The 13914-nt window shown below is 39.1% G+C and overlaps 1 protein-coding gene across 1 annotated transcript; it reads right to left on the bottom strand.

Annotated features, from left to right (window-relative positions):
• Window positions 1-3589: 3589 nt before the first annotated feature.
• On the bottom strand, window positions 3590-12053 carry LOC306798958 (uncharacterized protein C7orf57 homolog; the record flags this gene model as incomplete). Its single annotated transcript, XM_079299366.1, has 6 exons — window positions 3590-4026; window positions 6144-6280; window positions 7360-7460; window positions 11257-11419; window positions 11546-11654; window positions 11888-12053. 6 exons carry the CDS (start codon window positions 12051-12053, stop codon window positions 3986-3988), a joined length of 717 nt encoding a protein of 238 aa, XP_079155492.1. The 3' UTR covers window positions 3590-3985.
• Window positions 12054-13914: the final 1861 nt, after the last annotated feature.

Here is a 13914-nt window from a genome sequence, read left to right as displayed (position 1 = left end):
ATTACTCAACAGACTCGGAAAAATGCCACCTGTTCAGCTTGTTTAGATTTCCAATGGGTGAAACAGAAGGACAGGTTCCTAATCTATCTTCCATTTTTCTGCAAATATTTGTCAAGACTTCCAAGCTACAGTAGTGGACCAACACCTTAGAAGAGTGTTTAATTCTGTGGAAGAAAGTTTTCCTTTAAACAGGAATATTACCAACCCCTTCATCTCAGGCTCCAGTGAAAAGTCTTCTTCAGCTTTTAGGTCATTTTCTATTCAGTTATATATTAAGACACTAAAGTTACTACAGTTACCTTGACTGAAATGTTTAATAAATTATGCATTTCTGTGAGACCAACCTTTGTTCTCAGTTATCACTAGAAAACTTTAAATCTCCTTTTAGCTTCCTGGTTTTGTAGTGTAGTGTTTGGGGTTTCACTCCATTTTGTACTTTAGTTGGAAGTATTTTAATGCTGTTTGGAAAGGTGAAAAACACACAGCCACATACTGGGGTAACAACAACAATATACAGCTGGTGTCTTTTTTCAGGTTTTTATATTACATGGATGAAAATTTGAGCTATAGAAAATAAGGCTGTCGTCATAATCAAATGTATTCTTCTTTTTGCTCACCATAAACCATTTTTACAGTCAACTGATCAAATAATTCAATGCAGCTGTTTTACCCACTTCATTGTGATTCTTCAGTTATTTTGGATGTTTTTGTATCATGGCAACTATTAATAGAAGGACAAAATATGCTGAGACTGAACTTCTATATTTCTATTTCTAGCTTTTTCTCCCACGCTATAGCCAAATATGTAACCACATTCTGAAAAATTATTTGCAGAGAAGAGCAAGAGCAAAATATGAAGATATTTATTTACAGAAATAAATTTGGCTTCATCCTACATCTTTTACAACTCAGCCTGCTTATTCAGCACAGATAATACTATGTAAAAAATAGATAACCCAAAATCAATGGAATTGTAGATGCTTCAGAAGCACATGGGTCAATTGAAATTTTGTTTGTATTGCTACACAAAAAAAGTTAATGCACATGTACCCTTGATCTCTGAAAGCATGTTTACACTTTAGTCTGGTCCAAAACGACAGAAGTGGCTAGAATTATATATTAGATGTATATTAGATTTCATTACAGTGCAATGGCTGCATATAAAAGGAAAATTACTCTCTGGTCATTAAATTGACAAGTTATTAATAAATCTTGATCTGGAATTCGCTTTTAGAAACATTCACATGCTCAGTATACTTGGATGCAATTCATAAAATGTAACTGCACTTTGTTTTATCTTTGGGCTTGCAAAGCAATTAGTATTAAAAACAAAATCTCACTTCTTAAAGGTATTCAGAGCACAAGACAATGAAACAAATGTTTCAGCATTTAAAACAATAAGGCAAGATTTTGTAATAAGCACCCAGCTTTTGACTTTGGCATTTCTCTGAAAATCAGAAATAGAAAAACAGAAGCTTCCACTGTTTTTACATGGAACTGATGATGATTTTGAAACCTTCCAGCTGCATGACTGCATTGACACAGAAGTAAATAGAACAACGTGATTACTGCAATAAGGTGAATTCAAGCAGCACACTTCCATCTTTGGGTTCAGCTGGAGATTTTTGTTATACCACTGTTATACCACTTTGACTTCATGTCTCTTAGAGAACAGGCAAAGTATGTGTCTGCTGCAGCTCCTTTTATTCTGAATGCACAAACAGAATCCAGGATCACACCTCTTCTCTTGTGAAAAGAAATCTCAGGCTGTTAATATTCTAACTAACAGTATTCAAACTGTGATCCATTCAGACTCAGTTGACCAATAGTGCAAATCAAACCTCTCCTTGGCTTGACTAAGGAAAGCTGAATACACATTAATGGCAATCATTTAAGTTGGAAAAGACCACCAAGATCATCAAGTCCAACCTTCAGCTGAACACCACCTTGTCAACTAAGCTAGAGCACTGTCATGAACAGTTGTTTCTTGAACACTTCCAAGGATGGTGACTCCATCACTTCCCTAGGCAGTCCAGTCCAATGCTTAACCTTCCTCTCACTGAAGAAATTCTTCCTAGTGTCCAACCTGAATCTCTCCTGGCTATTTCCTCTCACTATCACTGGTTGGCTGGGAGAGACCAACCCCACCTGGCTACAAACTCCTTTCAGGCAGCTGTAGAGAGTGATAAGGTCACCCCTGAGCCTCCTTTTCTCTGAGCTAAACAACCCCAGCTCCCTCAGCTGTTCCTCATATGACTTACTCTCTAGAACTTTCACCATCTCTGCTGCCCTTTACTGGAGTCACTTCTAAAAGTTGTGTTCTAGCCTATTTTCTCTCCCCTGTTCTGCTGGGAAGGGGAGTGATAAAGAGGCTTGGCAGGCACCTGGTGTCCAGCCAAGGTCAACTCACCACAACTGGTCAGGTTTTGGTGCTCTGAGCTCCAACTCTGGCATCCCCTGCTATGCTAGCCTAAAAAACTGGATTTCCCCAAAAGCTCTGCCTCCACAGCAAAATTAATGGTTTCAACATATCTGGACATAATCCACAACATAAATTGTAAGTGAAAAAAGATATAAGGTAAGTAATCTCACACACCACTGAAGTTACAGCTTGATGTAAAATTTTCTACTATTTAGAAAAATTTGCTGAGTAGCCAATAACCGTACGTTTAAGCATTTGTGTATGTTTTAGTAATTTATTTTTTTAAATACAACTTAGTTAATTGTTCAAATTAATGGATAGCAAAGACAGACTCGGGTGCTAGGTCTAACAACATCAACAGCAAAATTTCTACAGTTTGCTGAAAATTTTGAAGGTTCAGATTAACAATGGTTTACCTATTTCAAATCAATTCATACATCAATGCTCTAAAGAAGAGCAGTATTAAACCAAATACTCTAACATTCTGTTCAAAGAAATTTATATTTAGTAATAAATTCTGGAATCTTCAGGACTTGGATTCAAAGGTTTAAAATGCACTGAATGTAATCTAAAGAGGAAATTCTAAAAATTAAGTTTACTTTTCATGGTATTAGCAAAAAGCATGGTAAGGAAATTGCATCCACTTTCTAGTGGACTTTATAATCAATATTTAATTATTAATAAGATTTCATAGATATATCCTAATCCAAGGAGATAAAATAGCAAGTGTTGAGCTATCAGTGTATCTTAACTTTTTCAAAATATTAAAGTACAACTTCAATACATTGCTATTTCAAAGTACAAACTTCTACTGGTGTGAATAAACACAGTGATCTAGCACATAATATTTTTGTTGCAGTCAAGACTTCAGGATAGATAATTTTTTTCTCTAACAGCTGAAAGTGCAGACATCATAGATAGCTGAGTCCATATAACAGGAAATGCCACCAGGTCTTTAATTATGTAGTTGAATACTATGACTGATCAACTAGTTCTTGTGCAGCAGGCACAGCAATAGAACTGTCCTAGAAAGCTGTTCAAAGTAAATGAGCTTTTGAGATGAAGGAGCACTCTTTCAGTGAAGGTTTGACTTTTTTACTTCAATTCTTTCCATCTACATTTCATCCCATACTACACAGGTCCCCTTCACCTTTCTTTGTGGCATAATTCATGAGTACAGCTGTACTTACCTGAAGAAACTCACTGATTTGGACACATTAATAGCATAGCTGTGTCTAGTCAAATCAGCAGCAATATGGTAACCCTGTTTGAGAACAGCAAAGCAACAGGAGTCTTGTGCAGGAGAAAACCACACTTTTGCTTTATTTGGTTTATTATATTAAGAAAAGGACTAAGCACTGACAGCTATTGTCTGCTCTTTAAATTTTGCTGTAATCAAGCCAAATGAAGTTCATCCATCTTTCAAACTTCTCAATCAGGGATTGGTTAAATTACAAAACTAATCTAGTCAATATGTAAATATTGGGTTATATAAGCAAGGCAAGGCTGTAGTTTCCCCAACAGTCTATCAAGTTACTTATTACATCCCTGAAATGGTGGCTTTCACTCATTGCTTGCAGATGGTAACTCAGTTCGTTCTGAATCTGAAATAGAAAAAAAAATTAAAATTTACAGAATAACTTCAATCATAATAACAAAAAGGTCAGCTAAAATGTTTGGTTTCTTCCTCATGTTAAAATACACATAAATTCCACTACTTTTAATTTTGAATTAACAAGATAAATAAGATACCTAAGAAATTTGCAGTATTATGCAAATCTGTATGTCAAAACAAAGGGTTTACAGATTTACATGTGGAACATCTCCTTCCTGATGTGTCTAGAACTTATTCTGTGCAAATGAGAACAGAGAAAGCTCCATCTCAAAAGGGAGCTGCAAGCTGCTCATGCTGCCAATTGCTCTGGATGAGCAGAACAAGGTACACAAGTGGGGGAAAAGTAAAAGCACTATCTTCACCAATCATCTAAAGAATGAAAAGAACAAGATCAAAACTGAATGAAAATACACATCTGGATGAAACCATATTGTTAAGAGCATTAAAAGCAATCTTCTTTTACACTGAGATACAGAACCAATCAGAATAGCTGTGATTGCAAACAAAGGCAATAGAAACAAAGCAGGTATCATGTTATAAAAAATTTTGAAAAAGAAAAGCAACTAAAAACTTAGATGTATCTATATGTCAATCAATGCTGCACACTGACTTTTCAGCAGCCTTTACAGTGTACCCACATTTTTCTTCTCTATTGCCTAAGTGGTATAACCAAACCAATTTCATGCTTACTCTGAAAAAATTCCAAGTTTTTTCTATATCTCAGATGTTTCATTAGAGGCACACACATTAAAGAAATCAACTATCACCAAATTAATGAAATCAAGATTTTTAAATCCCCTTTAATTTTACTCATAGTAATGGGGAAGAAAAATGTCAGCACATAAGAAAGTTAAATACAATCTGAAGACAAGGAAAAATATTCAAGATTTTCTTTCACGCTGAGGAAGAACAGTTTTAGATTGCATGGTTGAATTGCTGGGTTACTGAGCCTCTCAAAGCAGCATCCACTGCATGATCAGAGTTTGGATACTTTAGTTAACTTGAAGAGTGGCTTCTAAGGTTATGAATTCTCCTTCAGATCCAGACCAAAATCTGGCTTCATCCCTCAGTTTTATGACATTTTTTCTTCTGAACAAAACCACACAACTTCTAGTTCTCTGTTTTCTCCTGACACTCACCTGGAGGAAGAGGTTTTGCACACCAAAAAAAAAAAAACAAAAAAAAAAAACCTATACTGTAGCTACATTAATGGAAGACACAAAGATAAATTAAGACAGAGCTAAAATGCCAGATAAATTAAAATACATAGTCTCTAAGACTTTCATACATTAATATATCAAGGTCAGGGGAATAATGACAATGCCTAGTGTATACCAAAGTGTTCCCTGACACTAATTTTCTAAACAATTCTGGTGCATGAAATGGGAGGTCCAATAGCATTTCCAAACATTGCTATAGAAAACTGATACAGCCAGCATGGTTACCAAAGCAAAAGGTCTTTGACAGAAGTAAAGGAAAATTTCCCACCCTTTAACTTTTATATTTAAATGTTTCCAAGTGAAGTCTTTCATAGCTATTACCATTTTGCATGACAAAGTAAGGTTTGAAAGTATAGGGGAACATTGGATAACTTTTCTCTTAAACTGTTGAAATTCCACTGCCCTCAACAATGTGTATCTATTTATTTTGACAAATTTCTACAAACAGTGATCTATTTCTTAAAGACAGAGTATCAACGACACTCATGACAAAAGTTTTTGGAAAAATATTAGGCGCAAAAGAATATTCATAAGAAAGAGTCAACAAATATTTTACAGTCTGCTCAAATCTAGGCAGGATGGCTGTGCCTCTGCAGCATTTTACAGAAACACATCACAGGGACGCCCCTGGATGAGAACACAGAAGCCCCTGGATTGGAACAGAGCATACTGTAATTGTAGAGATGAAAAAAGTCCATGAAAGCACCTGCCTTCACTGACTACAAACAGGAGCACTCCTTTCTGTGGCTGGTCATAGGGTACTGTAAACTAAGCACAGTAATTCAATGTCTCACCACATTCAGAGCCACACAAATATTGAGGCTGCCCTCTGCTGTTACATTGGCAGTACAGCTCTTTTCAAAATGAAACCCTTCAGTGACATTACCTTCAGTGTTTTCACAATTTTCTGATGTTTCTTCAATCTTTTTTTCCCATCCAGAGCACTGCTGAAACCAGTCAGTCGCATAACCATTGCTGATTAATTTGCTAAAATTTACAGCTTCACTTTTTCTCTGAGCAGGCCTGTAAATACAAATATATTCCAGGAAAACAAAAGCAAAAGTAAACAAAAATGGGGGCTAAGTGGAAAAAATCGTATTTTGAACAGAAAACGCCTTTCAACATAATTTATTTTTAATTTTAACATTAATCTAAAAATACATCCATTTATAGTCTTTTAATTTATTTATAAATAACAAAACATATATTCTACATGTAATCATCTAAGAAGAGGAACCAAAAATAAACAAACAACAGTACAGAACTATGCCTGATTTAGTACTGTGTAAATTCACATGAGAAGAGCCATTTCTTTCATTGGAATTTTACATGTATAATGCCTACACAGTTCTGGTCTTCAAAACAAAAAGCACCAAAGGGAAATCCCAGGAAGAATGTGTAAGTGAAAAAGGCTGACAGTTCTCATTCTGCTCAGTATTCATTTTGGTGCACAAAAGTAAAATTGTGTCAACAATTTTCTCTTAAATTCATTCAACAGCTTAATCACTTATTTGGCAGCATTAACATAGTTCTAAAACATACTAGAATTACTGATGGCTGAGCAATAAATTTTAAAGACAAAGAATACAGAAACAATTTAACTGTGCACATCACACACGACACTAAAATTTGCTTAAAACACCTCTTCCAGGTGCTCATTAGAGTATTTTTCCTCTGCCAGGCCTTATAAAGGCTACAGTTTGTCTTTCCTTAGTGTTGGTACTACTTGTTTCTCTGTAGCCTACACTGACAGAACTAATATTGTAGATTATAATTTCACCTGGCATTAAGAAAAAACCCAATTTAGAATACCATAATAGTCTGCTGCATGAAGATATACAACTCTACACTTAGTTTTCCTAACAAAAAGTTATACTAAAATTTTTTCTTATATGAGTTGAAGTACTGTTATTTTAGTTGCTTTAGATGCTTTTAGAACTATTTTAGAATCACATATGATAGCAAATTTAACAGCAATAAAGATCCACAATGTCCATACACATATCCATAAATTCCTGAAATTTCACAAGGAGCATTTTACTTGTATGCATGAATAGTTGCAGGCTTCAGTGTTTAATGATTTTCATAAATGTACTACTTACATGGGTGGGAAGGAAAGCTTATTTTCTCCACTAAATTCCTTGTTTGTAGAAACAGTTGGCATTCTGCTTGGATATTTAGGGCTTATAGGTGGGAGCTTTACCTGTGTTAGAGAAATCTTAGCTCAAAAAAAAAGAAGTTACGAAAAAAATAATGAAGAAGATTATATGATGGCATAGACTTCAAAAGTGAGGGTGATATTTAAAGGCCTAAACGTATTCAAAGTTCCCCATTTTATTTACATCATTTCCATAATTTGAGGATTATTGAGGAATAACAAAAGATAAAGCAGGCCCTTAGTTAGTTATTCTGCATGAGATTGGTTGTCTGCTCTCTCCACAATGTGCTCCACACTTTCCCTCACTTCTATTCAAAATTAAGCTTCAAATTCAAACTTATCCATTGCAACCTCTCATCTTAGTCAATTTCTCCGTATGCAGAATATGAAAACAGAGCAGTCTTAATAAAATCAGGAGGCTGTGAGCAAGAGCATTGTTTTAAATGTTGTCTTTCTTGGCATTAAATGAGAGGCTTGCATAAGCTGCAGGGATCCAAACACTCCCTACTAGTCAAGTAAACTAATTAACAACAAAAGTAGCAAGGGAACAGATCAGAATTTGGCTTTGGAGGGCACCTGTAATCCATTCAGGTGCTAGTTGTTATTTTGCTGGGGAAATTCAGCACTAAAAGCAGACTCTTTTGCCACTAGACTCCAATGATTACAGCTGAGGGGGCTTTTTCCCTTTGACAAGCTTCTATTTAGTAGCAGCCATCAATTTTCCCAGATAAAACAAACTACAGAGGGCATTTTTTTACAAACAAACTACACGGGGCAAGTTCTTAGTTTAAAGTGTTTTCTCCCTTTGTGAAGGGACGGCAACAACATATTCTAAAAATTACTATGCTTATTATAAATACACATTTATTAATCTTGAATTCAAGAAACATGATGCAGAACATGCATTGTGCCTTGTTAGTATGTGAAGAACAATGGATATCTGCAGACAGCATGTAAGGTAAAAGCCTTTAGATGAAATCCTGGCTCCTGTGCGATCAAGGACAAAATTCTAGATTACATTTCAAACCTCTCTCTGAGGTAAAATCCTCAGATGAGCAATCATTTTGCTACAGCACATACCTAAGTATATTTGCATCAATACACAGACATTTCAGGCAATGTCTTTGAGTTTGAATTCATTCCCCCTTCTCCTGTCACTACATGCCCTTTAAAAAGTCCCTTTCTATCTTACTTGCAGGGTGTTATGGGTTGGACACAGGGTCCCTTCAGGTAGTGGAATGTCATAACTAGGTCATCACAAAGCCCTCCATTCTGGATGAACAATCCAAATTCTCTCAAGCTTTCTCACAGGAGAGCTGCTCCATTCCTCTAATCACCTTTGTGCCTTCCTCTGAACTCCTCAGTTCCCTGTCCTTCCTGTGCTGGGGCCCCCAGAGCTGGATGCAGCACTGCAGGTGGAGTTCCACCAGAGCAGAGGAGAAAATCCCCATCCTGGCCCTGCTGCTCACTCTGCTTTGGATGCAGCCCAGAACACATTTGGCTTTCTGGGCTATGAGTATCCATGACTGGGTCATCCCCCAAGCATCCCAGGTCCTTCTGGGTAGGGCTGCTCTTGATCTCTTCATCCCCCAGCCTGTGCTGATATCAGGGGTTGTCCATGCACAGGTTCAGGACCTTGCCTTTGGTTTTGTTAAGCCTTGTGAGATTTCCATGGGCTGCTTCTCCCTGGACCAGAAGTCCATTACTTTGCTATGAGAACAAAAATACTTCATGCACTCGTTGCTGATTTGCAAAATCCCCAGAAGAATAAGACTTATTGCTGTGATTAAGGCATTAGGGAGGAAGTACAGGATCCATCCTGAAGCATGGAGAACCATGTAGTGGTCCCCCAGATCTCCAGTCCTCCTCCTCACAGTAATAAACACAAGGAACAGTGGAGATTTTAATCCTTCAGAACAAAGCAGCATAAGGACTTAAACCTCCAGAGAAAGGGCCCACTTGGGAACAGTGTTTTCCAAACCGAGTTGAAGAGGTACCCTTAGAGGTTAAATGGTTTTGCACTTGTTTCTAAGGGCACCCTTTGGGATTTAACTCCACAGTTGCATCATACATGTCTCTTCTGAATAACTGCTTAGTCACACTGGACTGAAAAATATTTTCAATACATTCAGTCTCATACTACCAGAAATACTTGAGTAGCTTGCTGCTGCAGCAACATCATATAGTCAAATAAACAAATTGGATATTCCTTAGAAATTTTCCTGTGTTGTTTTGGAACACATTATTCTTACCTTTCAACATATAAGACATATGGCAAAAAACTAAAACTGAGACTCTGGTAGGGCTAGTTCTATTCTCTCACTTTGAAGACTCTTTGGGAAGGTACTCTAAACATGGGATAGAAACTTCCCAAAACAGTATACACTAAGCAGCCATGAGAGAAGTACCACGTGACATTCAAGGTATATAATATGCTTTTCAGTGCACAATAAATATATTGTGAAGCACAGCCAAATGAGATGGTGGAGGTAGAGCTAAACCTAGCAACACAGAATCTGTCTTCACAAGCACCTCATCTCACAGAAAAAGACTTAGTAGATGTAGAACCTTAGAAAAAACTTAACTTCAGCTTCTAGGAGAATAGTGAAAATTATACGTGAGGGCCTCAGCATATTCACAATCTGAGCTGAATATATAACATATTCACTTTGCATTTAGTCATAAAAAAAGCATGACTGAATGAAACTGGGTCTCAAGCAAATTCCACCAAAACTTAAATAAACCTCAATTTCACTTTACAAGTCAGCACATGGGTTTCAATTACTGTTATCGAAGTTGACTCTTAGAGCATTGAACGTAATTGGTTCTTAAGTAACGGAACAGCACTTCCTCTCTACCCTAACTTAACTCCTTGGAGGCACTGGAGCAGGTTTCTATTTTTCATGCCTTAAATCTATGATAAAAAAAAAGTTTCACCTACAAGCATCAGGCAAATTACAGTTCAAACATATGTTGCTTGTTTGCCTGTTACCACAGGCTCAGTAAATATTCCCCAGCCTATTCAGTAATGAGGTGTTTGTTTGCATTTACACCTGAATTCTGAATTTGCATCAAGTATTCATCTCAGCAGAGGCTGAGGATTTTTCTCCTAAAATGTCCAACATCTCCCCTTCTGCTCAAGAAGGGAGGTACTAGTGTTCAAGTCCATTAAATGCCTTTCCAGGTATACCCTAAAGGCCTATGGTAAATGTGGCAACTGAGATTACAGAGGACATTTTAAAAACATAAGGCTTCAGCATCTAAATTGGGCAGGGGCAAAGAGGATGAAAGAGGGAGGATAGTAGACGTGTCTAGTACAAAACACCAATGTCAGTACAGAAAGGTTTGTTTTGGACATCATAGCTTGTGCTATATTAATTTTGACTTGGATACACCTTTCATTCAAAGACAGCTAGCACAGCATCTTTCAGAACCCCATTGATTTCAAATTTAATTAAACTACTTTTCCAGAATCTTCTGTTCTTATCCTCTTTCTTCCTCACCCAAGGTTACTAAACAAGATAGTAACTCTCTTCACCAAGAATGAATTGCAGGGGAAATAAAGCACAAGAAGATAGAAAGTAACTACTGCTTTTTATTTATACTGAAGTATATGTACCATATAATGTGATGGAAAACTGCATTTCTGCTTCTTACGCTACACCTGAAGCACTTAAGAAAACATAGATTTCTTCTTGTTCTCTCACTGCAATATAAAAGCTGATTCTGGAATACAGAAACTCACACAGCTTCCCTCCTATAAGAAGCAACAGGCCCAGACAGAGATGTGTTCACAAGTTCTACAAACAAAGCATCATCACAGGATGCCTTTCCATCCTACCTTCTTTTTCTCTGTGTTTTCTTTGTCCTCAGCTTCCCGCTGCCAAACACTTTTTGTATCAAAATCAAAAGGCCCTCTTCTTGTCTCATAACTGTTACCACGATGGTCATCAGCCATAAACTCTCTGTGAACCATATAATCTGGTAGAGAGAAAACACACCTCCTGCAAGCAAAGATTTAATGCTTGTTTGTACAAGGTATACAAATCCTTCACTTTAGTACAGAAGCATTCAGAAATGTTATTAGATGAAAAGAGAGGCCAAGATGTGTTGGGCCTCAGCAGTCTTACCGTGGCTTCTCAATCCCTGCAGGACTGGCACAGTGTGAGAACCAGGCAGGTGCAGCATATGCTGCTGGAGGGGTCTTCATTACCACAGGAGTGTAGTGTTTCAGTAGGTCTGGAGAGAAAAAGACAAAAGCCAGTACTTTTCAGATTTTTTATCTAGTTGCAAAAGCACTACCTTTGTTTTCAGACTGCTGTTTTGTCAGGAAAAAATTAATGTCCTCATTTTTTCCACAAGTTCATTTCAAAAGTCCAGAGGATCCTTCCCTAGCATCTACGAGCACTTTATACCACACTCAAGCAAAGCCAAAGAAAACAAAGGAAAACCAAAGCAAGACAGATGCTCACCAGGTCGGCCTCCTTGCTTTGCCAGCCTCAAGTAGGCTGAATCAGTATCTTTGATCCACCTCCTGGGGTACCCAGACAGTGGCACTTCATGGGGAGCTCTTGAAAAGTCACTGAGATCCAGAATATGAGAGGAAAGTGGGCTCTTCTCTGGTTGCTTCAGTGCCATGGGGTATTGTTGTCCTGCAATAATGGAAAAGAAAATGTTTATGGTAAAAGTTAAATGCTAGCATCCCTTTTTCAGGCAACTTAACAAATTGAGCCCACCTGGAACATGAATGAGATGCTACATTTCATTATGAAGACAAAAGACCAGGCTTGCTCATTCTGGGGGATATGGCACAAACAATTTCTAGAGAATAAGATGCAAAACACTTTTGTTGCAGTTCTCAGATAGCATTCAAGTTTTCTGTAAAGTATTCTCATACAGAGAATCATGCCTCTTCATTCAGAAAACTACTTCCAAGGACACAACAAAGGGAGTGACAGGCACACGAGACAGAAAAAATGCACCTCAGCCTTTGCTTTCCTTTTCCCTCTAACGCACTAACTAAAAGCAAAGACAGTAGCTGTCTGTTGGCAGGTCTTTATTTGTGAAACAACCGCACCCAATCCCCAAATTAAGAAAACAAACAAACAAAAAAAAACAACACTAAACACTCTACCTCTCTATGCATCAATTTCTCAACTTCTTGTGAGCAAAAGAAAACATAAACGGGACGGGAGAATGGACAGCAGATAAATAAGAAAAAGTCAGTAGCAGGTATTGTGCCATAGCAGATGCAGAGGCACTTACCGGAGTGACTCCAGCTGCAGCTGATGCCGTTCCGCCGCTGTAAGGCACCACTTGCAGGCAGCAGCTCTCTGAGGAGCTCCGGGCACACACACACACTCTGGCTGTGCCCAACTCCGCCCCAAGAACAGCCCAAAGCGCTGCCTGTCCCTGGGGTCAGGATCGCAAGGCACCGCTGGTGCCGCCCCCGGGCCGGTCCGTCCCCGGCGCTCTCCGCTGATGATGCTCGGGGACCGCGCTGCCGCCGCGGCCGGAGCTCACAGACCCAAGGGCGATTCCCCGAGCGCCCGAAGCCCCGGGGAAAGGGCAAGGGGAAGGAGGGGAGAGGCGGGCGGAGCCGGATCCCGCCGGGAAGGAGCGGGACAGCGCGGCCCACGGTACCTGCCTGCCTCCCTCTTTCCCCTGCGGGCTTGGAGCTCGGCGCGGTGCGGAGTGGGGACGGCTCCCGGCGGGCTCCCGGCTCGGAAAGCAGGGGGGCCGTGCCGGGATGCCTTCCTCCCGAAGAGGGGAGGACGCCCTCCCACTATCCGACCGCCCGCCCGGACCTTGCCACTACTGTGAAACTCCATCCCAGCTGAAACCAGGACAAAGTCCATCCTTAATTCCATGTCATTTACCATTCTGTGCTATTTAATCTTTGCCTTTCATACTCTAGAAGTCTGTTGGTACCCTTCTGGGTCCTTGAAATACCCTCCTCTGAGATTTGCTTTGTATTCCTGGAATTGGCAAGTCTCTTTATCCACCACTGCTGTTTGTTCATCTTTCCATGTCTGGGACCTGGAGAACATGGAAGGATGATGCATATAGTGGGATGGTGAGACTGGGAGAACGTGCAGGAATGGAGGGATGTGAAGAAAATGGTGGGGTGGGGGAACATGGAGGAGATAGTTAGACATAGGAGATGGAGGGCCAGAAGAGTGGTGGTATGGGGGAATGATGAGTCATGAATATGCTGGAATGTGCAGAGGATGGACAGGGAGACTGTGGGATGTGTAGGGACGTAGAGGAAATGGCTTGGTACAGAACATATAGTGATACTGGGATATGGTGGGACAAAGGGCTATGGAGGAGAGGGAGGGACACTGAGAAACGGAGGATAACAAGTTGGAAGAGACAGGGCTGTTGGACTGAGGGGTGGTGGAACAAACAATGGAGAGGCCAAACAGATGAAAGCATTTGGGACAGGACAGTGGGACATGTGGGGAAGTGGAACATAGTGAGTAGTGAGACGTGCAGT

This window comes from Erithacus rubecula (genome assembly GCF_903797595.1).
Source record: "Erithacus rubecula genome assembly, chromosome: 3".
Classification (NCBI taxonomy): Eukaryota; Metazoa; Chordata; class Aves; order Passeriformes; family Muscicapidae; genus Erithacus; species Erithacus rubecula.
This window is presented reverse-complemented; position numbering and strand designations above follow the sequence as displayed.